At 44.3% G+C, this 27752-nt stretch overlaps 1 protein-coding gene across 1 annotated transcript in view; it reads left to right on the top strand.

Moving 5' to 3' along the window:
- The window catches only part of LOC115091702 (short transient receptor potential channel 2-like), a 263493-nt gene that overhangs the window by 124856 nt on the left and 110885 nt on the right, over positions 1-27752 (top strand). Inside the window, exons 13-14 of the mRNA XM_029601860.1 lie at positions 13526-13715; positions 14357-14603. Coding sequence (XP_029457720.1) covers positions 13526-13715; positions 14357-14603 — 437 coding nt within the window. The remainder of the gene's footprint in view (positions 1-13525; positions 13716-14356; positions 14604-27752) is intronic.

The raw sequence follows: 27752 nt of genomic DNA, 5'->3' as shown, positions 1-27752 counted from the left end.
AGCCTCTCTGTGTGACTTTTTATATCCTTGGGTATCTTCATTGTATAGAGTTGGATGGTTTTAGTAGGCCTGTTGGTCCTGGAAAAACTGAAATCTTTACATGTTTGTGAGAGATATACTGTGTATGCGCGTGTACATATGTGTGTGTACATATGTGTGTGTGTGTTCATGTATTTATATATAAAAATAATAATTAAAAGGCCAAGCAAAACGATGATGCAATGAATTTTGGAGACTAGCTCAGTCCTTTCTATAAATGTGACCAAGCAGGACCTAAGGTAACCCACTGGGGCAGATTTTCAAGGGGTCACGCACGTAAGATATGCGCATAAACCCGAAAAGCTGCCCCGCCTGCCCCCTGCGCGTGCCGAGCCTATCTCGCATAGGCTCGGCGGGTGCGCGCAAGCCCCGGGACCCGCGTATGTCCCGGGGCTTCAAAGAAAGGGGCGGGAAGGGGGCAGGTCCGGGGGCGTGGCGGAGGTTCGGGGGGGCGGCCCCGAGTCCTCTGGCACAGCGGCCTGTGCCGGGGGATGGCGAGCCGGCGTGCGCAAGTTACGCCTGCCTCGGGCAGGCGTAACTTCGAAAATAAAAGGTAGGGGGGGATTTAGTTAGGGCTGGGGGTGGGCTTGATAGGGGAAGGTGGAGGGGATCGCAAGAAAAGTTCCCTCCAAGGCCGCTCCGATTTCGGAGCGGCCTTGGAGGGAACGGGGAAAGCCATCGGGGCTCCCCTTGGGCTTGGCGCGCGCAAGTTGCACAAGTGTGCACCCCCTTGTGCGCGCGCCGACCCTGGATTTTATTACATGCGCGTGGCTGCATGCACATGTTATAAAATCGGGCGTAGATTTAAAAATCTGGCCCACTGTGTATTGTAGGAATACCACACTGCCCGTTAAATCAGTTAAGAAATGTATTCCAGGATCTGACAGGTGGGTGTTTTATTTAGCACCCGCCAAAACAGTTTGGGCCCTGTTAAACTCTGGAAAGCAGCTCCTATTTCCTGCATATTGACTGCTTTGTTGTTTTGTTTTGTTTTTCTTTTTCTGTCACCTGTGTCCCCTCTATCCAGGAGTCCTGCGTTGATCACGAGTTCTTACTTTTGGTTTTCCCCACTTTTTCCAGCAAAAGATGAAAAACCAGTTGTGACTTTCCAACGTTCCCAGTAGAAGTACGGACTCGGTGGGGGGAGGGTCTCCTTTCCGGTGGTAGTGGGCATTTAGACGGGGGGGGGGGGGGGGGTGAGGAGTGACCCTGGCCTGCTGCAGGAGCCATCCCTGCTGGCGTGAGAGTGGCGCTGACTTTCCTGTCAGACGTCAGCAGCGGAGTGGACGGTTTTCTTTGGTTTTCACGGTGGGATGTGTGGGGGCTCAGCTGGGAAGAGGGGAGGGAGCAGCTTCAGGGATAGATGTGTGCAGCGATATCCTTTTGTAGCCCGCAGAAGCAGTGAATGAAGATAACTGTCTAAATCCAGACGCCTAGGCTTTGCCATTAATGCACCGAGCGCTCTTCTGCGCTGAAGGGCGTCTGGCCTGGACTTCATGATGTGGCAGAGTTGCAGAGGTCACGGTTTTGCATCAGAGCTGATGAATGCTTGAAACTCCCCCATATCCCCATCCCACTTTGCATATCGGTATTTGGTTTGATTACCTCCTCTACTTAACCCCTTCTTTTCATACAAGCAATCTTGGTGCTATATTCTGCACATGGCAAGAGCTCACATTGTTTTAGTTGTTGCTATGGCCTATTGATTGATTGTTTTTCAGCGGGTCAGCCTGATGGCCCAGTGGTTGCACTGATATGGTAGGCATGGGGTTTCCTTTCTAGGCCCAACTTATGCTCTTTGGGTTGGCCAAGGCTGAGAAAGTAATGGAGGCAGGGAGGGACTCCCAATCGTTGTAGAACAGTTTTATGGGTTTATTTGGAGTGACTGATTTGTTCTTTTAGTTTTGCATTACCAGGGTTGGCCTATCCTTTAGTAGGGGTGGGGGATGGGGCTATTCTGTATATTGGGAACAATTTTGTGTTGATTATTGTATTTTTGTTTGTGATGTCAACGGCTTTGGGTTCATATTTGTGAAGTAAGGCGACATAGAAGTGTAAAACGCAGTGGAATGCCTGTTCGCCAGGCTTGGGGAGCTGCAGTCTGTAGTTCCAAATCAAGACAGTTTTCACGGTGGCTGGGCTACAGGAGTGCTGGCGGTGGTTGGGAGGGGTGGGGTAAAATAAAATCAAAGACCATCAGGCTGGCTCAGTGGCAGTGTTCACATCCCCTAAAGGGGAGGGAGTTATAGCCATTGCACAAGGGTGACACCTAGTGGATGGAATGTGGCGAATGATTATAAGGTTCTGCAAGGAGCCCTTGGGCATGGCCCTTAACCCAGTGACCAGACGAGATACATTTGGGGGAGAAAGGGGTGAAAATTATAAAGTAGGGGAAAACAATTCCTGTGTAGTTGCACATGAAGGCTGATAAAGCCAGATCCGAGCCTGAGCTAGAAGTACAACATAGCAGGAGGAAGCCTCTGTGTCAAAAGCAATTAGAAAAATCCCTCTATAATTTAAGAAATATTTTTCAGTATTCGGCTGAATAGCATTTTTCTTTTCATATTTTATGTGGTAAATGCTTTATATAACAATTTTGGTTTTGTCTCTTAACAAGATGGGTTCACTTTACTAATAAAATATCACAATAAAATTGGGACATGAATCAGTTCATGAAAGCTCTGTAATTCAATTGTCCCTTATGTCCTGGTATCAGATGGCCAGCCTAGATTTAAAGGTCCTGTATGTTTGCCACACACTAGTCATTGCTAGTTTATAGTCAAGGCTATGACTTTGACATAATTCTTAGGATTTCACAGAAATCAAACTAAAGTGATGTTTACATTTTAAAATTATAAAGAAAACACATGAATGGAGCCTTTTTGGGTTGCTGCAAAAGTGGTGGTCCATTGAGCGGCAAAAGGCAAATTCCGTAGAGAATTAGTGGATCTGTAATCCTCCCTTACCTGTTCACCAAATCCCAGCCTTGACTCACCCCCAGAATTTGTTTCCTATGTTCCTTTGCTTGCTCTGCAAATCGTCAGTGGGGGTCAGTTGGACTGTTAGATGTTCAAGGGGTTAAAGGGGCACTTAGAGAAGATAAGGCCATCACGGAAAGATTAAATGATTTCTTTGCTTCAGTGTTTACTGAAGAGGATGTTGGGGAGGTACCCGTTCCAGAGAAGGTTTTCATGGGTAATGATTCAGATGGACTGAACCAAATCACGGTGAACCTAGATGAGTAGTAGTAAATCATCTGGACCGGATGGTATACACCCATAGTTCTGAAGGAACTAAAAAATGAAATTTCAGACCTATTAGTAAAAATTTGTAACCTATCATTAAAATCATCCATTGTACCTGAAGACTGGACGGTGGCTAATGTAACCCCAATATTTAAAAAGGGCTCCAGGGACGATCCGGGAAACTACAGACCAGTTAGCCTGACTTCAGTGCCAGGAAAAATAGTGGAAGGTGTTCTAAAGATCAAAATCACAGAACATATAGAAAGACATGGTTTAATGGAACAAAGTCAGCATGGCTTTACCCAAGGCAAGTCTTGCCTCACAAATCTTCACTTTTTTGAAGAGGCTAATAAACATGTAGATAAAGGTGTACCGGTAGATGCTGGGTTTACAAGCCTTCGTACAGGTGCAGTCTACTACCTTGCTTGCCTCAGCTGGTAAACCCTCCCTCTCCCAGTCCTATTGGCAGACCTCGAGGTATGCCTCACCTTACCAAGGGAATCCCTGGTAGGTTCCCAGATGGCTCAGACAAAGAGGATGATCCGGCCCCTTGGAAGAAGGAAAAATTCCCCCTGGGTTGGAACCGTATCGAACCATGGTGCATTTTTTTCATAGAGGCAAATTGCCGGCCTTGGTTTCCCATACTCTGAAGAAACTGGGAGTACATGGGACCGATTCTATGATGGAACCAAAGAAGAATCCCATTTTGATCTCCCTACGGAAAGCCTCTTGCTACTTTCCAGTACTGGAAGCCATCCAGGAATTGATTGAACTGGAATGGGATGCCCTGGAAGCAAGTTTTAAAGGGGGACGAGTGTTAGAATCTCTATACCAATTCAGCCACAGACTCCAGGGTCAAACAGTCTGCTTGATGTCGGACAATGCAACGATGGTAGCCTACATTACCTGCCAGGGTGGAACCAAGAGCCAGCAAGTGTCACATGAGATAGGCCTCCTTATGGAATGGACAGAATCACATCTACAGATTATTTCAGCCTCCCACATCGCAGGAAAAGACAATGTTAGAGCAGACTTTGTAAGCAGGGAGAGTCTGGATCCAGGAGAGTGGGTGTTGTTGGCCAAAGCCTTTTAACTGATAGTAGATTGCTGGGGCCTCCCATCCATCGACCTGCTGACCACATCTCACAATGTGAAGGTTCCTTGATTCTTCAGTCGCAGAAGAGATCCATGGTCCCTGGGGATCGATGCTTTCGTTCAGACCTGGCCAGAAGAAGAGTTTCTATAAGCTTTCCCTCCGTGACACCTGGTGGGCAGGGTCATTCGCAGAATCGAGCACCACAGGAGATTAGTCCTACTAGTAGCTCCAGATTGGCCCAGGTGTCTGTGGTATGCGGACATGCAGAGACTCCTGGTGGAGACTCCCCCTGTGTGCATCCCACCACACAGAGACCTGCAACAGCACGGACCAGTCCTTCATGAGGATCCGACTCAATTCTTGTCTTACAGTCTGGCCCTTGAGAGGGCTCACCTGATGAAGCGAGGATATTCTGCGGCGGTAATTGCCACCTTATTCGGAAGTTCTCTACATCCCTAACGCATGTGCGGGTCTGGAGAGTATTTAAGGCCTGGTGCGAGGAACATGGTGTTCCCCCTCGGGTGGTCAAAATCCCACTTATTCTGGAATTTTTGCAGGACAGCTTAAATAAAGGTTTGGCCCTTAATTCCTTGAATGTACAGATAGCAGCTGTCTCCTGTTTCAGGGGCAAAGTGAATGGAACTCCGCTGTCGGCTCATCTGAACTTGGCCTGTTTTATGAAAGGGATGAAGCACCTTTGACCACCCCTACAGTGGCCGGTTCCCTTGTGGAATCTTAATCTGGTACTGGAATTTTTGGCAGTGCACAATCTTTTTCCTTCCATTTACTAACCTTGAAAACAGTGCTCCTGGTGGCTATATGCTCGGCATGTCGCATATCTGAACTGCAGGCATTGTCGTGCCGGGAACCATTCCTCTGGATGACTCCAGGAACGTTTATAGCTTTGTACCGTTCCATCCTTCTTGCCCAAGGTAGTCTCGAAGTTTCATTTGAATCAGTCCATTTCGTTGCCATCCTTAGATAAACACAAAGACGTGGAGGAATATCGTCTCCTCAGTCATTTGGATGTCAAGAGACTTTTGGTGCGGTATCTAGAATTCTCAGAAATGGTCCGAAAGACGGACTGTCTGTCTGTCCTTCACAGCAGAAGGAAACAAGATGGACCAGCTTTGCAAGCTACCATAGCTCGCTGGATTAAGAAGTGGTCACAGGAGCCTGTGTGGACGCAGGAAAACCAGTACCTTCTCATATGAGAGCTCTTTCCACTAGGGCTCAGGCGGTCTCATGGGCAGAAGTTAGACTGCTGTCTCCTGTTGATATCTTCCGAGTGGCGATATGGTCCTCGTTGCACACCTTCTCCAGGTTTTATCACCTGGAGGTACAGGCCTGAGAGGACGCAGCCTTTGCACGAGCGGTGTTGACCGGACCACGGGTAACCTTCCACCCCGATCGGGAGAAGCTTTTGTACATCCCATTGGTCCTGAGTCCATCTGGCTACCCGCTAGGAAATGAAGAAATTATTTACCTGATAATTTTGTTTTCTTTAGTGTAGACAGATGGACTCAGCATCCCGTCCTTGGCTGCCCAAAAATTGCACTATGGGTCCTTCCGTGGAGTGGGCCTCAAATCTAAGTGTTCATCCAGTCCCTAGATTAGGGTACCTATATTCTTACTGAAGTTCAGTGTATATGGTTGGTTGAGTACAGTTACGGTTATCCTTTTTAATCATATTTTTAATTGATTTTTCACTAGTAGGTCCACAGTGGCTTCTGAAGAGAGAACTGGAGGGCTGAGGTCACTGCAGGGGGGTATCTAGGGTGACGTCAGCTTTCAAATCTGATTCTGTCTCCATCTGCTGGCAGGGGAGCATAACCCATTGGTCCTGAGTCCATCTGTCTGCACTAAGGAAAACGAAATTGTCAGGTAAGTAATTTCTCCGTTAGGGGGCTATGGGTTGTTGTGGTATAATGTTTTCAAAACTGGGAATGAGTACAAAGCACTGCTCACCTTTAGGTTGGTTTTTTAGGGTTTGAGCTAGTTGGTTGGGTTTGTTTTATGTGGGATCCAAGTTTATGGTTCAGGATGGGTTCCAAAAATGGCATATCTTGAAGATGAACAGATCATAATCATTTATGCTAATGCTGTGCATAAAGGCTATATACTTTAATGTTTTCATTGCAGCTCTTTTTGGTCGTCGTCTGATTCATTAATTACACAGATATCTCCTGTTTTCATTGACACCTTATTTCATCCACCATGAATCTAACTATTAGCTGGGTGTCAAACTTTAGGGGGATTTCTTCACCTGTTAAGCACAAATGTATACTGCAGTTTGCCTTCAGAAACAAGGTGCACATTCTGCTGCTACAAGGGACACTTATTAAGAAAGAACATGAAAAGCTAAAAACTGGATGGAGGATATGATAGAGGTCTTTAAGATCATGAGAGGTCTTGAACGAGTAGATGTGAATCGGTTATTTACACTTTCGGATAATAGAAGGACTAGGGGGCATTCCATGAAGTTAGCAAGTAGCACATTTAAGGCTAATCGGAGAAAATTCTTTTTTACTCAATGCACAATTAAGCTCTGGAATTTGTTGCCAGAGAATGTGGTTAGAGCAGTTAGTGTAGCTGGGTTTAAAGAAGGTTTGGATAAGTTCTTGGAGGAGAAGTCTATTAACTGCTATTAATCAAGTTTACTTAGGAAATAACCACTGCTATTAATTGCATCAGTAGCATGGGATCTTCTTAGTGTTTGGGTAATTGCCAGGTTCTTGTGGCTTGGTTTGGCCTCTGTTGGTCTGACCCAGCATGGCAATTTCTTATATTCTTATGTTCTTATGGATAGGATGAGGAAGTTTATTACTCCTTTTACAACTCAAGAAGCAGAGGTGTTTGCATCCTTGTAGATAAGAATTTACTTCTGCAGGTAAATCGCACGCATGTTGATACTGAGGGAAGCTATGTAATTTTAGATTGCTCTCTACACGCTATTCACTTTACACTTGTCAATGTATGCATGGCCCCAACTACAATCACCAAGAATTCTTTGTAAACCAATGAATGCCAGAGCACTTTTTGGCTTTTATAAATTTGTTCCCTGGGGCACTGGAATGTGTGCCTGGACTCCTCCATGGACAAAACCTCAGTGAGCAGAAGTGATCCTACCCTATCCTTTAGTATTAAAGACTTAATTGATACCTTTTGTCTTATTGAAATCTGGAGGTATTATCACCCAGGGGAAAGAGGTTATGCCTTTTATTCCCTGCAGCACAACATGGAATACTTCATGTGCACAGCTAATCTTATCTTAAAGGTCTCCGAAAGTACCATAGTCATGTGCTATCTCTGATTGCCAACCTGTTCATATTCACTTTTGTTTCGGAGCTTCTAAACCTAGGCCATTCACTTGGCAGCTGAATGTTTCCCTGCTCGGAGATAAACGGTTTCTGGAGTTGGTCAGTGAGGCTGTTTCTGATTTTAATGAATTCAATCACGCTGCTGATTGTAAACTAGATCTTAGGTGGGAAGCATTTAAAGCATTCCTTAGATGTAAGAACATTAGTTGCGCTAGCTTCCTGCAAAAGCAACGTCAGAAGAAATCAGATGCCTTGATGGCCTGGAATCCCAACACAAACAGAACTACTCTGTTCGTACCTTAAAATAGTTAGAGGCTTGTAGGACAGAGTTGAAATAGCTGGAAATTGGGAAGATTGCACGAACACTAAAATATTCCAGGTAAAACTTTTATGAACATGGCAAATCCTGGTTTCTTGCTAGCTAGGGCAGTGAAAACAAATCTATAGATCCCACATATTCTGTGTTCGGAAGCCATCTAGAAGCAGTACTGTTGATCCTTTGGAAGCTGAGTATGCTTTTTTGAGCTTTATATAGATCCTGCTATGATTAATGTAGAAGACTTATGGCATTTTCTAAATAATCTCAACTTGCCCAAAGTACAAGATGCTCAAAAGGACAGGCTATTCATACCTATTTCCTTGTTAGAAATTCATGAAGCGGTTATGGTGCTGCTGGGAGGGAAATGTCCTGGGCCAGAACATGGAGTTTTAAAGAAATATTTACTGGAAGTTTCCCCTTTTTTTCTTCCAGTTTTTAAAGCTACAGGAGAGGATAAACCAACATTGGGTACTATGGCAGATGCCAGTCTCTCAAGTTTTACAACTGCAATTGGAATCTGTCTTACTCTGCCTGGCTCATGGTGATCAGATGGGGTTCATGAAAAGCCAGGTGTCTACTTCAAATAGTAGAAAGTTGTTTAATCTACTTCATATGGATTAGACAAAGCGTATTTCCACATTGATTGTAACTTTAGATCAGGGGTGGCTTGGGAGCCACGTGTAGCTTTTTCATGTGCCAAATATGGCTCTTGTGCTTTGTTCCATGGTAATTAAGCATCACTGCAGAGGACAGGAGAGGAGGGCTGAACACAGCACACACACAGCAAAAAAGAGCAGAGAAGAGCTGTTCTACTCCCTGCTTCAACCCCTCCTCTCCTGTCCTCATAGTGCTCCTAATAGCATCAGAAATAGGAGGGAGGGGCTGGAGCAAGGAGCTGAAATATTTCCTTGTTCATCCTTGCTCTGTCCTTCCCATCCTGTCTGCAACCAGTAACACTGGAGGACAGGAAAGGAGGGAGCAAGACAGGACAGAAAAGATAGCATAAGATTGAAAGAGAGACGTTTGGCACAGGGGTGGGTCTGTTGAAAGAGATACTGGTAGGGATGAGGGGGAAGGGGAATTGCCCCTGGAGACTTCCCCCCCCCCCCCCACCAGTCCCATGCAGGGAAGTTGCTGGACATAACATTGCCTTAGGCAAGGGTTACTTTTGGCATTGCTTGGCGCCCTGGGCAGTTACCCTACTTGCTACCCCTTGCAATGGCCCTAGTCCTCAAAAGGGGCCCTCCCATTTTTTCAAATCTGTGGTACCGCACATTCTGGTTCCTTGGCTCTTGATGCATGAAAAGTTGGCCACCTCTGCCTTAGTTGCTGAGAAGGCTTTCAATCGGTTGACATGGCCTTTTCTTTTTGCTGTTATAGAGCAGGTGAGCTTGCCTGATAGATTTATTTTATGGATCAAAGCCATGCATGAATGTCTTGGGGGCACGCTCAATTATTAACGGCTCTCGTACTCCTTGTTTTCCTATAGTGCGAGGGACCTGGCAGGGATGTCCGTTCTCCTGTCTTCTTTCTGATCTAGCAATTGAGCTGCTCGCAGAAGCAATTGGACAGCATTCTGCCATTTGTGGTATCAAGTTTGGTGGAAAATAGCACCGGATATCTCTCTATGCTTATGATGTGCTGGTTTAGGTAACATATCCATGAACGTCTGTCTGTGGAGGTCTTTCGAGATACAAAGTAAATTTTGATAAATCTGAAATGTATACGATGGGTGCCAAGCTTACTCTTCCTGTTTGTCTCTGATTTGTGTGTGGTGAAGGATGTTTTTTTAAATGTCTTGGGGTTTTCATTACTAGATTGGAAATCTCTTTAATAAAAACTTGAACACACCGATTAGCAAGATGAAACAGGAATTGCTCTCTTGGAGAGACCTGCCCAACTCTTGGGCAGGCAGAATCAACTTGCTAAACATGAACGTGCTCCCTAAGTTGCTCTGTTTATTTCATCTTGTGCCATGTTTGGTACCAGCTCATGTATTTGTGGATCTGGATAGCTTGATGGGGATATTTATTTGACAGCACAGACAAGCCAGGATTAAGTTGGGCCAGTTAGGGGTAAAAGAAGAGGCAGGGAGATATGACATTGCCCAACCTGCACCTGTATTACCGGGCTGCCAGGTTGCTATGCCCGAAGACCTGGCTCTTTACACTGTCACTGCTCGGTTAGCTGTGGAGTGCAAACAGGCAGGAGTGACCAGCCTGGCCCTTTCTATATCCGAGAGCTCCTGAGAGTTGAAGGGCATTCAGATCCAGTCCAGTTTTAACATATACTACTTATTCTGTTTGGAGACAGGTGATCGAATTCTTGTGGAAGGAGAAGGAGACCTTATCTCTGATTTTCTCCTATCCGTGAAAACCTTACCCTCCCCTCTCTAACTGTATCTTTTCCCCTATTTTTAAGGATTGGAAAGATAGGGGTCTCGTTTTTCTTTTCCAACTCTGGGGGGAGGGTGATGGATTTCATGCTTTTCAAATGCTCTCCCATGATTACGACCTTAGTCCAAATTCTTGTGTCAAATATAGAGTTGCGGCGTGCATTTGAAGGCTGTCTTGACTTGACTAGGAGGACTTTATCAGTGATGCAGATGTGCATAACAAGGATATTGCAGCTATATACTGGGGCATCCTTGCAGATACATTTTGGAAATCTATGCCTCAATCCTTAACTGATGTTTGGAATGAGGGCCTGGGTGCTACATTCAATTTCAGAGACTGGAAAAATATGTGGGTGTCTGCTCATTGATCTTCTATTTGTGCTAGAAGCGCTGCACCTTTGGGTCGCTTGTTGTACAGAACTTATAATGCACTCCCATATTTTTTTTTACTCCAAACGTTTTCCAGATGCCAGTGGTCTTCACTGGAAGGGGTGTGGTGAGGCTGGTACTTGTATGCATCTGAGATGGCACTGTCAGTGTTCAGCAGGAAATGGTAGATTTTTGGGGCATTTCCGTGCATGTTGTGTCAGTGTTGAGATGATTGGATTGGTGCGAGGGCTCTGAGATCCCAGTCAAGCCCAGATTGCTGGTGAGTCACTACCTGCTTGCAGCATGGTCCACTGTGGCCACTTTCTGGACACCCAAACCTGGTCTAGATTACTGGCATGCTCAAATGAAAGAAATTGCTGAACTTGAAAGGCTACCGTATGATTTTAAGGGAGAAAGTTTTAAGTTTAACCAAATCTGGGGTCCTTTATAAAGAGTTTTATGGGCCCTTGTCACCTGTTTAAGCTTTACACTCCTGGATGTCTTTGATGTTTATGAGATACCACTGCTTTGCTATGGCTGTATTTGCACAGTATTGTTTTATATGCTTTCTGATTGAAACTATTGTATGCCAAAAATTGGTTGGTTAAAGATTTATTAAAAAAAAAAAAATAGCTACACCCATATAATGCCTTCTCCCAAATCAGTACATAGGCTCCATTTCCATATACAGTTCAATGTTCTCTCACCTACAAGAGCCCTCCCTATTCAGCTCCTCACTACTCTCATCTCTTTTCTCTCCCTACACCCTTCCTCGTGAACTCTGCTCTTCAGGCCTGTCGTGCACCTCCCCATGCCTTTCACCTCCACCTCTGACTCCTCACTTTGTGCTTTCCACTTTGCTGCACTGCTTGGAACAGACTCACTGAATTGGTGCGTCATGTTCTCGCTTTGGCCTTGTTCAAATCCAGTCTAAAAAGCCGCCGTTTTGAGACTGCTTTTAAATCTTAACCCACGTGGCAGCCTTGGTGATTTCAACACTGACTTCCTTCAAACTACCACGCCCTGTTAAAAATGCTGATCCTGATCCTGAACTTCAAGTCCCTTAAGAGCCTGGCACCACCCTGCTTCAATGACAGACTCACCCTATACACATTCACACAGCCACTATGCTCACTGCCACAAGCCTGCGAAGTGGAGGGCACGTGCGTTAGTATAAAATGAATTAGAAAAATGAAACGAATAGGGGCCAGTTCATTTCTTTCATGGGGGCCCTGAAACAAATTGAGGAGGCCCCACAAATTAAACAAATCCTATTCGTTTAAAATAGAATGATTTCTATAAGCCTTTGTAGTCACTGGACTCATAGGAATCACAGGAAAGCAACAGGTGTGTGTGTACAGTTAGAAATTGATATAATGTAGAGTAGGCAGTCAGCAGAGAAAGGGTAGGATGGGCATGTTGTCAAGGAGATGAGGAGTGACGTATCAGAGCGAAGCAATTTGTCAATGTCGCCTATTACTGCAGACCAGTGATGCTGATCTTGAAGACTGAGCATGTCAGAGAGTTCCTCTGCATTCCTTCTGAAGACATTGTCTGTGTGAAGGCATATGCTCTGGGCTTTCTCTGAGTTCTAGTTAAACGTTTCTCAAATTGTTTTTGCTGCAGTCCATTTTATAGTATCGCTGTGCCATTCACACAAGAGATGAACGCAATGAGGCAGTGCTGCGTCACAATATCTGTCTCGGAGCAGGTTTATGTTGCTTGCTGTTCTTTTTTTTTTTTTTTCCTTTCTGAAGGCAGACTGGAGATTTGTTTGAAGAGTGCTAATGATTTTCTGTGTGCTTGAGTAGTGTGGGCAGTGGGCATAAGTGAGAAGTGAAGGCAGAGCAGAGACTGCAGCATAACAGGCTGTGTTGTGAAGCCTGTCAATGTCGGAGAAGTGGTGTAGTCAGTGTGACACTCACTGCAGCAGTTTCTCTGTGTTCCCCACACATCAGCATGGTACTGGCTCAGTCAGTGGGCATTACAGTACCACTGTGAAATATTAAATCATTGTAATCTTCACATCCCCAGTGACTGAAAATCAATCATGTTAGGAATAGGGAAAGGCAGAGCAGGTAAAGCAAATGTCCAAACTTGGCCATGTTGATACTAGCAGTGCCAGCAAGAACCCAAAAAGTAGTCCTGCACCTAAGCTGAAGTGGGATTTCTTCTGGACTACTAAGGCAGTAGAAGCTAGCTGTATGCCATGCCAAAGGAACTGGCAGGTGGAAATAATCATGTACCACTGCAGAGTGCAGATGACACTGAGTATATTTCACTCCAATCTGTTTTTGACAGATGATACAGTAAAGGCAATATTTTCCTCCACTGATTCAGGTGAAGAGTCTATTCTTGGCTTGTCTGAATCAGAAGATATTGAAAGTACACTGCAAGAGGAAAATTTGGGAAGTATATATAATAGTATATTAGCATTATCCAGCTCATTGATGGGGGACACAGGACAAAATGATTAGGGCTGAAGAGCAGGTAGCCCAGGTAGACAGCACAAATGATACCCCTGGCATTGTTCCTTAGAGCCCACCCTCTACCTTAACTCCAGTGCCAGCATCCTCCGCTAAGGTTGTAGAGAAGAGAACGTGGAAGAAATCCATGATCTGGAGCCACTTCCAAATTAGGAGCAGCCCATACTTTGCAAAGTGTAAGCACTGTGCAAAGGATGTAAGTTGTGGGAAACAAATGGGGCTCCTGACGAACCCTGACATGCACTTTCTCGTGCAGAAATAGCACCTCCTAGAACTGGCATTGGGGGAAGCAGCTCGGAAACCCCTTCTTCCAGTCAAGAGAAAGTGGTGGAAAAGAGGAAACGTGCTCTTCAAGCTAATCCCATGCCAGCAGCCCCCTGCCAAGCATCCGAAGCAACAACCTACGATGGAGGAAATGGGGTGGTGGTCAATAGCAATGTCCTAGGGTAAGAGACAGGCAGCAGCCAAAGTTATATCAAGAAGCATTGCTGAAATGATTGCCCTTGATAGCCAGACCCTGCAGCTAGTAGAGAATGAGGGCTTTCTGTGTTATATGAAGCTGGCATCCCCACATTACAAAGTCCCATCAAGGGCCACCCTTAGTAAGGCAGTCATCCCCAGCCTGAACAAACAGTACCATAATCTCATCCAGATGCTGCTGGCTAAGGCAGAGAGGAGTAGCGCGCATTTCACCGCTGACATCTGGACCTCCATGAATGCCTCACACTCTTGTCTCTCCCTGACTGCACACTAGTGGGATGTGGTGGGGGCAGGCAACAGCTCTAGCAAGGATGGATGAACAGGGTGCAGGTGGGCATTGCTGCACTCTCAGTCAATGGATGAGTCCCATACCTCAACAAATATCATATCAGCCACATGAGAGATGCTGGAGGGTTGGCAGCTAGATAGGAAAGTTAGGAGTTGAAATGCTGGTTTCTTTGTCACAGACAACGGCACAAATATTGTAAAGATAATACATATGGAGGACTTAGAGGTACTGGTAGTGAAGGATGCCCTGGGGCTGAGTGTAAGACCTATCAGAATGAATTCTTGCCACTTTGGCTGATGTGATCCCAATTGTTAATAGTCTGATGGAAAAGATAGATATCAGAATGAAAGCGGAGGTGTTGCACTTCGTTGCCTGCATGCAGCATCAAATCCAAGAGAAGCTGATATCTCTGATGGAAAACAACATATACAAGCTTGCTATACTGCTTGATCCCTGGGTGAAAGGGAATATTGCCCAGCAGTCAGAGTTTTTCACACAAAAGAAGCAGATGCTGGAACGGTTGGTCTCTCAGGAGAAGCACCAGAGGCATGGGCAGAATAGGGGTGTAACAGGAAGAAACAGTGGCTACATCAGAGGGAGGTACAAGCAGAAGCAGCATCTCCCCCACCACAATATGCTATAGCCACGCTGCCCACAAAGAAACATCTTTCCTGGCGCAGGCCAGAGTGAAAGCAGCTGGTTGGAAAGAATGTCAGCCCCCTAAGCAAAGGAGAGCTGTGTGCAGTGGTCTGTGACATGCTATCTGACAGAGCCCAGAGAGGACTTTGATAGATGTGCTTGCATTTAGGGCACATAAGTCCTTAATCTGGCCAGACCTAGCCAAAGTGGCACAGCAGTATCTAATTTGCCCACCAGTGTTCCAGTGAACATGTCTTATTTATTTATTTATTTATTTATTTATTTAATGTTTTTATATACCGGCAATCATGAAAACATATCTTGCTGGTTTACATAAAACGGGGGTGCAGTAGATACATCAAACTGGAACAAAGGTGCCCGAAGGTGCAGTTACATTTAACAAGGGTAGCAGAACTGGGATGAGGAGGAAGAGAGAGAGAAATGTCTTTTCAATTACAGGAAATGTGAGCCTCATTGCTCCAGGTTGGTGCCACAATGGAAATGCTGGTATTTCTAAAATACAATCTCCCTTTGCTTGGATTTCCAGAATTTTCATGTGACTGGCAAAATGATTAAGAACACCCTGAATGCTTTGTTATATTCTGCCTGCAACCAGCACCTGCCATGACCCTCATATACTACCCTAAGGCTCTTACTGTTGTTACTCTCTTCTTGCTTGCCATTCCCCTAGTACCAGCATAGGGGAAATGCTGCTTCATGTCTATCTGCCATACTCCTAATACCTAATTCCTGTAACTTGAGATGAGTACCGGTCTATTATTTTAATTTCACTAGACCTAATGTGGGAATTTTATATGCATTTAAAAAAAAATCTTAAAAAAATTATATAGATATTATGTGATTCAATGCCAATTTAAGACCGATGATTACAAATATACAGGCACAGAATAAAAGGATGTAAGTCACAAAGCAATATAGTGCAGTCCCTGTGCTTCCTGTATGAGGTCTTACCTAATAAGTGAGTTTTCTGAATCAGCATTTACTATCAATGTGAGTCAGATTTGTGTCTATAATATAGTAATTATTTTGACTTTAAGGGCTCTTTTTCTACCAGAATACCCCTAGTACTGGCATAGGGGACCTACTGCTTCGCGTCTCGCTGCCATGCCCCTGATACCAGCATGGGGGCTTGCTGCTACTGCTCAGTCTACCTGCTATGCCTATCTATTAATGTGCATGAGTGTGGGTGTTTGGTGCAATCTGTGTTGTTTGCTTCTCCTTGTTTCTTTGTTTTATTGGTGTGTTTGCTTTTCCCCAGGAAAAGAGCTGAAATATTTTTGGAGAAAATTTCTCCTCCTCTGTACTTTTTTTTTCAGCTCTTTGTTTTATTCTAAGCCCTCAGTGTTGATCCCAGCATCCTGTTTATTTCAGTTGTTTCCACTGTGCAGTTTTGTTCAGAAAAAAAAAAGTGAAAAAAAGAGAAAACAAACAAGTTTCTCCTTCCGTGGACTTGCTGCTTCATACCTACTTACCCCCCTATTGTAAAGAACTTGCTGTCACATGCCAACCTTCCATAACATTGCTGATGCCCTCTTTTGGAGCCTAGGGGTGCTCTTCTTGGTTTGTTATACTCGGGTATTTTGTCTCCAGTACAAACATTTAAAAGAAGATAAAAAAAAAAAAGACAGTTTTCATACCAGAGCCCAAAACTTGTATGATTCTTCCTTTCATCCAACAATCTCAGTCTGGTTCTCTCCCCCTGTTGTATGTTTGATTAAACTGTGGTGGTTTGCCCAAAAAAAGCCCTCATTCTGAAGTTGAAAATATTGGCACATGACAAAAGATGCTCAATAGAAACCATTTTGATGTATCGAATGTGATAACACTTAGGGGTAGATTTTAAAAGACCTGTGCGCCGGCGCGCCTATTTTGCATAGACCACCGACGCGTGCAAAGCCACCGGGTCACTCGTAAGTCCCGGGGCTTTGCTTGGGGGGGGGGGGGGGTGGCGTTCGGGAGCGTGCCCGGGGCATAGTGGCTGTCCGTGGGAGGGGCCAGAGGTGTGACGGCGGTCCGGGGGCGGGGCAGAGTGCTCCGGCACAGCGGCCTGTGCCGGGGCAGGGAGCCGGCGCGCGCAAAATAAGGTAGGGGAGGGATATTTAGTTAGGGCTGGGGGGTGGGGACAAAAAATACAGTTCCTCCGAGGCCGCTCTGATTTCGGAGTGGCCTCGGAGGGAACGGAGGCAGGCTGTGCCACAATGGAAATGCTGGTGTTTCTAAAATACAATCTCCCTTTGCTTGGATTTCCAGAATTTTCATGTGACTGGCAAAATGATTAAGAACACCCTGAATGCTTTGTTACATTCTGCCTGCAGCAGCACCTGCCATGACCCTCATATACTACCCTAAGGCTCTTACTGTTGTTACTCTCTTCTTGCTTGCCATTCCCCTAGTACCAGCATAGGGGAAATGCTGCTTCATGTCTCCGACCCCAGATTTTAAAAGATACGCGTGGCCGGTTGCACGAACAAAAGTACGCGTGTGCGTACTTTTTAAAAATCTGCCCCTTAGAGTAGTCCCAGAGATTTCATGCAAAAACAGAAATTCAGGAAGTAGGACAGGCTGAGGGCAGCTCAATGATGTGGAAAATGGTCTCTAAATATAGCAGCCCTCCCCTCACCACCTTCCTGAAAAACCACCTCACAATCATTTGAGAAACCACTGTGATATGCTAAGTGTGATAACCTTTACATTTGGCAAACCCCTTCTACAAGAAAATCTAACTTCCACCCTGCACTTGCTTCCATGCCCAGGTCTTACACCTTGGGGTTTCCTTTGCAACTGTGACTTGCTGATGTTCCCCAGACCTAACACCTTTGCCAGTCTGGAGGAGCTGCTTTGCACCTCTCACACAGGCCGATACAGTAAAGCGCGGCCGCGGTTACCCTGCTTCTAACCCGCTTTTTACCCACAATTTGGCCGCGTAAGTCCAACCCGCGATTCACTACCCCTTTTAACCCATCGTTACCGCTTCTTTAAATCAACGGGTAACCCTTTCCGCCCGCGGCATGTATATGAGATGTAAACGATCGGATTAGCTATTCCCTCCCATACAGTAACGTGCGGCCCGATTATCGCCTTTTTAACCTGCAGTTTTGCCGCGTGTTTAACCTGCTAATTTACCGCCTACCCTTACCCCTGCGTTAGTGTGGAGCGTCAGGTCAGAGAGACGAAATTTCACGGGCAAACAACCCCCTCACCCCCCCCCCCCCCCGGGACAAGACCTTTAGAGGAGCCAGGATCGGGCAAACTTTCCCCCAGCCCCCGTTCACCTGCCCTGGTCGCGTCCATGGGTGCCGGTCTCCCGTGCGAGCGCGCTGACAGCTCCGGAGCAGGAAGGAAGGACCTGGTGTTTCCAAGCATAACCTAAACTCTTGCCTGCCCAACCTAAAATCCAAAGCACCGGGAAAGCCACTCTTCAGATCGCGACTAATCCCATCACTGGAAGGACGAAAGATTTTTTTAAGCGTCCCAGTTCCTCTCTCTGCTATATCAATGCATTCTCCTTTCCACTGCAATGCGAACAGTATTCTGAAAAATAACTTTCAAAACCAGGGTGGTGGAGCATTGTTGTGCTTGATAAAACCTGCACTCAACAGGATCGGGCAAACTTTCCCCCAGCCCCCGCTCACCTGCCCTGGCCGCGTCCATGGGTGCCGGTCTCCGGAGCAGCCCCAGTTCTCTCTCCCCTCCTCCCGGGGGCAGCCAGCGGCGAGAGCGAGAGCGGCTTCAGCAGCCCGGGGTGGATCGGGCGCTCCCCATGTGAGGCGCGGCTTCCAGCAGCCCTCGCCGGCGAAGGTGCATGAGCTCATGAGCACACACCGTGACCTGAGCGCCTGGCTGGACGTCCGAGGTCACGGCATGCGCTCATTCACCATTGCCGGCGAGGGCTGCTGGAATGGGTAGATGTAAGGTGTGGTAGTTTGTGTGAAGGTATCGTAAGGGTTCCATTAGTGACCGATCATGGGTGGATGTAAAGTGTGCTAGTTTGTGTGAAGGTATCGTAAGGGTTCCATTAGTGACCGATCATGGGTGGATGTAAAGTGTGCTAGTTTGTGTGAAGGTATCGTAAGGGTTCCATTAGTGACCGATCATGGGTGGATGTAAAGTGTGCTAGTTTCTGTGAAGGTATCATAAGGATTCCATTAGTGACCGATCATGGGTGGATGTAAGGTGTGCTAGTTTGTGTGAAGGTATCGTAAGGTTCCATTAGTGACCGATCATGGGTGGATGTAAGGTGTGCTAGTTTGTGTGAAGGTATCGTAAAGGTTCCATTGAAGGAAGATCTGGTGGTTCTGTGAGAGGTCTGGAAATGAAGGGAGCAGTTGAGCCATTGAGAATTATGGTTATATAGGGCTTTGTGGATAAAACTACACCCACTCTTTTTCTTGTTGACAATTCATGGACTCATGGCCCAAGGATTTAAGTACTGATTTTATTTCAATATAGGTCATCATATTATCTCAGAGACATATAGCCTCCAATATTCAGTGTATATGTTAGGTTACATGGCCAGGAGAATTTATCTATAAAAATTCATTGACCTCAGATAATAGTTTGCATCATATATGCATAGATAAGTTGAATGCTTTGTTTTGTACTGTCCTTCAGGCTCTAATCCTTACCAAAATCAATTACTGCAACTCCATACTATCAGGTTTCCCAGCGGCTACCTCAAGACCCCTTCAACTCCTACAAAACGCCACCGCCAGAGTCCTTACTAACACCCGAAGAAATGAGCACATTACACCTATCCTAAAAGAACTCCACTGGCTCCTGATTCCATCCAGAATACTATTTCTTAAATAGTATTCTGGATGGCTCCATCCACCGCTAGAGTCCTTACTAACACCCGAAGAAATGAGCACATTACACCTATCCTAAAAGAACTCCACTGGCTCCTGATTCCATCCAGAATATAATAGTATTCTGGATGGAATCAGGAGCCAGTGGAGTTCTTTTAGGATAGGTGTAATGTGCTCATTTCTTCGGGTGTTAGTAAGGACTCTGGCGGTGGCGTTTTGTAGGAGCTGAAGGGGTCTTGAGGTAGCCGCTGGGAAACCTGATAGTATGGAGTTGCAGTAATTGATTTTGGTAAGGATTAGAGCCTGAAGGACAGTACAAAACAAAGCATTCAACTTATCTATGCATATATGATGCAAACTATTATCTGAGGTCAATGAATTTTTATAGATAAATTCTCCTGGCCATGTAACCTAACATATACACTGAATATTGGAGGCTATATGTCTCTGAGATAATATGATGACCTATATTGAAATAAAATCAGTACTTAAATCCTTGGGCCATGAGTCCATGAATTGTCAACAAGAAAAAGAGTGTATATATCTATATCTATCTATCTATCTATCTATCTATCTATCGTGAAATGTGAGGGCTTGAGGCTGCTACACTATCCAGAGTATGGCATGCTGAGATCCTGGCAACATTAACTCTATGGTAAGAAACCATCTTTTATTTTTTTAATTATTTCTGTATCTGTGACATGACTTGATCAATTAAATACTTTCCTCATGTAAAATAAAAATCATATTCTTTTTTAAAATATCTCTCTAAGTTCTTGAGTGGCTCTGATCTCATAAATAATTAACTGAGGAGGAGTGCTGATGTGTTACACTTATGTGACATGGTAATCTAAGATAAAAAGAATAATCTTTAAGGGAACTCTGTATTAATGTCTCTCTTAGAACTACCTATCGGAGCAGAACCGAGACAGCATATTGAATTTTGTAGATCACAGTGCCCTATATTATAATGACCAATTCCTTATTGTACATGCCAGGCTGGTCCAGACAAATAGATTGTCACCCACTGCCAGCAAATGGGGGGGGGGGGGGGGGGGGGGGGGGGGGGGGGGAAATAGCTCAGAGCTAACATCATACTGACTATATGGGTCTGGTTCAGCCTTCAGCTCTTCATTATTTCTGTGTCTCCAGCAGATGGTGCATATATTTTATTTATTTATTTATTTCTTTTGTATACCGACATTCGATCGAGATATCACATCGGTTTCCAGGTAACAGGTTGAATAGGGCGAGATCTGCCCTATTTTACATTTAACAAGATAACAATTGATTAAACTATTGAAGTAAAAAAACATTGTAACATATGAATACAAATGAATGGGAGTATAATTTGTAGCATCTAACCTATAACCTTATATATCGTCATGTTTATAGCCTATATTCTTTTCGTTCAGTAATTCCCTGTGTTTTCCCCCACCTTCCCTCCACCCAGTTCTATTATCAGTTTCATTGTAAAGCCATGTTGGCCAGTTTTATGTTACATGGAAACCGATGTGATGTTTGCCTAACGAATGTCGGTATACAAAAATTCGCAAATAAATAAATAAATAAATACAATATATACAGTTTGAATTGGTTACGATTACGATTAGTTCTGGTGGGAGTAGGGGGGGAAAAGGAGGGGGTGGTTGTGAGAGGGGTGATATGCGGTAGTGCATGTAAGGGTCAAGTGGGCAGGTTTTCAAGAACATGCAGTTGAAGGGGGTGATATGTGGTAGTGCATGTAAGGGTCAAGTGGGCAGGTTTTCAAGAACATGCAGTTGAAGGGGTTGGGAATCCGGAGGGAAGGCTTTCAAGAACAGCCATGTTTTTTAGCTGTTTTTGAAGACTTGTGGTGAGGGTTCGTGTCTGAGATGAGTGGGGAGGGAGTTCCATAGGGGTAGGGCCAGCTATTGTAATGGCTCGTTTGCGTGTTGCATTGAGGTGAGCATTTTTGAGATTTGGGATGGAGAGGAGACCTGTGTTGGAGGATCTGAGGTTCCTTTGTGTGGTGTATGGTTGGATAGTGTTGTTTAGCCAGACCATTTTGGTATTGTTTATTTTTTTGTGTATAAGGGTGAGGGTTTTATACTGTATTCTTTGTGTGATGGGCAGCCAGTGGAGGTCTTTGAGAGTGGGTGTGATGTGGGAGGATTTTTCTGTGGTTGGTGATAATTCTGGCGGCAGCATTTGTAGGACTTGGAGGAGTTTGATGTGGATTTCTGGTAGTCCAATGAGGAGGGAGTTGCAGTAGTCGAGTTTTGAGAAAATAATTGATTGAAGTACTGTTCGGAAATCGTGCGGTTGGAGGAGGGGTTTGAGTTTTTTAAGTGTTTGAAGCTTGAAAATCCATCTTTGATTGTATTGGAGATGTGCCGTTTAAAGTTGAGTTGGCTGTCGATTGTTACTCCTAGGTTTTTTGTGGATGGTGGTGAGTGAGGTTCTTGATAAGTTTGGTGTCCCAGGGTTGTTTGAGGGGGTGCTCGTGAGAGAGAAGGGGGACGGTCGTCATGGATGTGATGATTTCTGTTTTGGCTTGGTTAAGGCAGAGAGATAGTTGGGATAGCAGTTGTGATAGTTTGAACTGAGTTTGTTCCATCTTTCCATGGTGAGTTCAATGGACTTGGTTATGGGGAGTAGAATTTGTATGTCGTCTGCATAGACAAAGTAGGTGAGGTTGGTATCTGAGAGGTATTTGCATAGTGGGAGGAGGTAGATGTTGAAGAGGGTTTGAAGATAGTGAAGAACCTTGAGGGACTCCATGTGTGAGGGGCACTTGGGAGGATTCAGATGAGTTGTCTTGACAATGAAGGATCTGTTAGTGAGGTAGGATTTGAACCAATTGAGTGTAGTGTCTTGGAGACCGATTTCTTTAAGCCTGGTGAGGAGTGTTCTGTGGTTGATGGTGTCAAAGGCGGCTGATATATCAAGGAGTATCAGGAGGAATGTTTTGCCACTGTCACGACCTCGTAGGATGGTGTCGGTGAGAGCGAGGAGGAGGGTCTCTGTGCTGTAGAATTTTCTGAAGCCATGCTGTGTTGGGTGGAGAACGTTGTGGGCGTCTAGGTGGTCTGTAAGTTGATTGTTGACAGTTTTCTCGATGATTTTTGCTAGGAATGGGAGGTTGGAGACTGGTCTGTAGTTTGCAGGATCTGATTTGTCGAGTTGCGGTTTTTTAATGATTGGTTTGATGATGGCGTTTTGAGTTTGTCAGGGAAGATTCCTTGCTCAAGTGATAGGTTGATGATTTGTGTTATAGGTTTGACAATAATCTCTTTGATGAGTTTGATGGTTTGGCATAGGGCTGAGTCTTGGGGGCTCTCTGGGCGAGTGCCCTGTTGGAACTGATTCTCCCTTCTCCCATGGGAACCAACCGAGGATCTGAGTTCCTGCACTGATGGGTACCCGATGACTTTGTTCCCTTGGTGGTTTGGTAGCAGGGGCTACTGACAGCACACTCCTCTCTGGTTTTTGGAGAGCAATGTTGAGGCTGTAAAGATGAGGGGGGAAAAAAAAAAGGCTTTACAGCATGACCTCTTCCCCAGACCATTTCCCGGTCTCCTATGGTGCTGGGTTGGATCAGGGAATTTGAGGTGATCATCCTTCCCTTGCTTCAGATATGTCTGTGAAAAAGGGAGGTGAGGTGCACAGGTAAGTTATGGTGGCCAGGCACGTCAGGTAATGCTTTGTGCCTGGCTTGTGAGCAGGCAGGCAGGTGAAAGAAATTCGTGGAGGGGTTGACACCTTGCTAAAAATGAAACTGGGTGGGTTCCCAAGATTGAGCCCTGATCCCTATGGGGGAAGGCAGAGTTGCAATGCACATGGAACAGGGTGTGTTTGGCCACCACTTTTGTTCTAGTCCATTAACCGTTATTAAGGTAGAGTTGCAGAAATCCACTGCTTATTCTTGGGATAAGCCGCTTGGAATCTATCTACCCCTTTGCAGATCATTTATAAATATATAAAAAAGCACATGTCCCAGTACAGATCCCTGAGGCACTCCACTGTTTACCATTCTCTACTAAGAAAACTGACCATTTAGTCATTCTCTCTGTTTCCTATCTTTTAACCAATTTGCAACCCACAATAAGTCATTGCCTCCCATCCCATGACTTTTTAATTTTCTCATGGATCACTTTGTCAAACACCTTTTGAAAATCCAAATACACTACATGAACTGGCTCACCAATATCCACTTGTTTATTAACTCCTTCAAAAAAAAGTAGCAGATTGGTGAATCAAGATTTTCTTTGTGTATATCAATGCTGGCTGTATCTCATGAAACCATGTATTTCTATATATTTTGTGATTTTGATCTTTAGAATAGGTGGCACTGAAGTCAACCTCGCTGGTCTTTAGTTTCCCGGTTCACCCTTAGAGCCCTTTTTAAAGATCGGGGTTACATTGGTAACCCTCCAATCTTTGGTTACCAATGGACCAATTTTAATGATAGATTACAAATTACTAGCAATAGTCTGCAGTTGCATTTTTGAGTTCTTTCAGCTAGATGAATCAGGTTACGCCAAGTTGTGTATACTACATCGGTGTTGAAACCATTATTAACTCTAATTACTCAGACTACTGAAAGTCCCTTATTGCTCGGTCTTTCAGCATTGTCTCTTAAAACCATTACAATTATTACAAAATGCCGCAGCAAGACTCTTATTAAGATCTAGGAAATTTGATCACATTACACCCTCACTGATTTCACTCCATTGGTTACCAGCACAATTCTGAACCTATTATAAAGTATTAATGATAATATTCAATATCATTCATTCCAGTGACACCAGTTTGTTAGGCGTGACACTACAACCATACACACCTCAGCGAACACTAAGATCTCAAAATAAAGGACTATTCACTGTTCCCACAAAACAGAGCACACTTCTAATGCAAGTAAGAGATCACGTGTTTCCATAACAGGTCCAAAACTTTGGAAGTCTTCTACCTGAGGCGTATGTATGTTACCAGATAGAAAGGAATTTAAATGTGAGTTGTTAACATTACTATTCAAAAATGCATATAAAATAATTTAAAAACATCAGAATGTAGAGAACCACAAAGACAAGGACAAAAGATAATCGAAACATGAAGAATAAATCTAATAAGAGAATGTAAGATTCTCAATGCAATACACTGACTAGGATGTGAAATTTATTATATTATTGTCCAAACTCCTTGGCTTATGCACTAGATCATTAATTAATATGTAGTAGGAAATTTCATTTGATAGATGTTAATGCCTGACTATGAATACTACCTCTGTAACCCATCATTGTTTGTTGATTTATAGCTATGAATGTCACTTTTGTAAACCTTTGTGATCTATATTTGGAATGACGGTATATACAATTTCTAAATAAATAAGTAAAATAAACTCTGGGATGTATACCATCTGGTCAGGGTGATTTGCTATACTTTAGTTTGTCAATCTGCCTTATTACATCTTCCAGCTTTACTGTGATTTGCTTCAGTTCTTCTGAATCATCACCATTGAATCCAGTTTCTGGCACAGGTATCTCCCAACATCCTCAGTCTTTCCATGATGACCTTATCTTCTCTAAGTGCCCCTTTAATTGCTTGATCATCTAATAGTCCAACCGACTCCCTCACATGTTTCTGCTTCAGATATATATATATATATTTTTTAAATATTTTATGAGTTTTTGCCTCTAAGGCCAGCTTCTTTTCAAATTCTCTTTTAGCCCACCTTATCAATGTTTTGTATCTAGCTTGCCAATGCTTATTTGTTTTCCTATTTTCTTCAGATTAATCCTTTTTCCAGTTTTGAAAGAAGTTCTTTTGGCTAAAATTGCCTGTTTCACCTCACCTTTTAACCATGACAACAGTCATTTACCCAGCCTTCCATTTTTTTTAACTACATCTGTACTGGGCTTCTAAGATGGTATTTTTAAAAAATGTCCAAGTTTACTAAGGGGTAGATTTTCAAAACTTATGCGCATTTGCTCGCGCTACCCAGCGCGCACACATGGATGTGCAATCTTATATCATGCCGGGTGGGCGCGCGCAAAGGGAGGGCTAGGTTGCAATATGCACGGCGATGCATTGGAGCCTTCCCCAGTTCCCTCCCAGTCTGCTCCATTTAAGAAGCAGACTGGGAGGGAATTTCCCAACCCCCTAGCCTAAGCTCCCTCCCCCTCCCCCTATCCCTATCCTAACTACCCCAAATTTCTTATTTTACCTTTTTTGCTCCTGTCTTGGAGCAGGAGCAAGTGGCGCGCTCCGGCACAGAGGCAAATGGCCGCTGTGCCCGGCGCCTCTATCTCCGCCCCTGACCGCCCCTTTTTCAAGCCCCGGGACTCTCACACGTGGCCAGACCGTTTGAAAATCGGCCCAGCCAAGCACATAAATCGCGGGATTTACGCGTGCCGGGGTTTGAAAATCTACCCCTAAGCGTGTGCCAAAGCAGTTAAAGGATTGTATTTTAAGAACATGTCACAAGCGAGAGTGAGTGAAACCAACAATGAGTTTACTGAAAAGGCAGCTTTGAGCTTTTTCCTCTGTCTCCGTCTGCTAGCAGAGGACACAACCCACTGGTCTGGCAGGACTAAAGGAAGGAAATGAAAGGTAAGTTTAAATTTCACTTTTTTTCTGTTGTAGCACGCTTTGAACTTTGTGGTTGGAAAAGCATGATAGAAAAAAGGATGGTAATGAAAGTCGTTTTGCCCTGCACGTTTGTCTTGCTTAGATAGTCGTTCCCTCCTCAGCAGAGCTTACTGCCTCTCCTGTGTTTTTGTACAGCACTACATATTTATTTATTTATTTATTTATTTAAAGGATTCTTATATACCGATAGCCGTTTGCACATCGTATCGGTTTACATATAACTAGGAACATATAAGCAGAGCCATATACATATAGGCTGAGCCCTTACATGGAACAGAAACAGAATGTATGAGAAATGGAACAGTAAAAACACTACAAAAACATTAACTTTGGATAATTATGTGTTACATATATATAAATATATAAAACTGTGAAACTATAATACAATGGAAAAGGTGAGCTATAATACAACAAGGTAAGACATTTTATGGTCATTCGATATTGACAAAGTACTGGATAGAGAAAAATGGAAGGTGGGATAAATGGACAGTTAATATAACAGTGAGGAGAGCGATCGAGAAAGTAAAATCAGGCAAGAAAAGGGGGTACTGATGTAGGGTGATAGGGGAGGAAGGGAAAGGGGAGGCTGCTACTGTTATATTAACTCAAAGCTGAGGTTCAGAAGATATCCGGAGACTCAAGGATTCTTCGTGGGGGATTGTGAAGGATAGGCCTGAACGAACAACCACGTTTTTAGTTTTTTTTTTTAATTTAGGAGTGGAGATCTCTGTGCGTAAGTCAGGAGGTAAGGAATTCCATAGGGAGGGGCTGGCAAGGGAGAAGGCTCTGTTCATGGTTGATGTCAGTTTGGTGGATTTGATTGAGGGAGTGTGGAGTGTTCCTTGGATGGCAGGGCGAGTGGGTCTTGTGGAAGTACGAGGAAGGAGAGGCAGATTGATCCAATGGAAATTTTCATTATTATGCTTTTATGGATAATGGAAAGTGTTTTGAAAAGTATCCGGGATTGTATTGGGAGCCAATGAAGGTTAATGAGTGTTGGTGTAATATGGTCTCTTATTTTGGAGTTGGAGAGAACACGTGCAGCGGCGTTTTGAAGTAGTTGTAAAGGTCATGTTACAATTAACGTGTTAGAAGTGATAGGAGCTTGAACATTTCTTTAATTCCTTCTCTTCCTTCTTATAAACTGTCTCTGGTTTTAATTTGCTGTGCCCTTCAGAGCTGATTAAGCTCAACTGTTTGAGGTGACATTAAACATAAGGGGCCTGACTCTCTCTCTCTTTCTGACGCAGAATGACCTGTTAAGAAAACACTAGGACTTAATTGGCCTGTAAGCTTGATGTCATTATCTTCCTCCCCTGGGTTTAATTCCATCAAAAGTGTAAACCACGAGAAGGGGATAAACTGAAATTTCAGGAGGAATGTGAGAGAGATCACGTCTGAGACAGCATCAAGGCACTAGAAAATAATTTGGATTTATACAGCTTTTTTTTTTTTTTTTTTTAAATCCAAACACACTTTACAGTGGTGCAACAGCAGGCATCCAGTCCTCTATAGGGCTGCAGTCTGGCCATGAGGTCAGATGCCTTCAGACGCATGGACTGCAGGGGCTTTCGGGGTTCTGCAGGAGCTCTTCTGGAATTTATAGGCTCTCTGCTTTA

This window comes from Rhinatrema bivittatum, chromosome 5, assembly GCF_901001135.1.
Source record: "Rhinatrema bivittatum chromosome 5, aRhiBiv1.1, whole genome shotgun sequence".
In the NCBI taxonomy this organism is placed as follows: domain Eukaryota; kingdom Metazoa; phylum Chordata; class Amphibia; order Gymnophiona; family Rhinatrematidae; genus Rhinatrema; species Rhinatrema bivittatum.
Note: the sequence above shows the minus strand (reverse complement) of the source record. Positions and strands in the feature narration are given on the sequence as shown.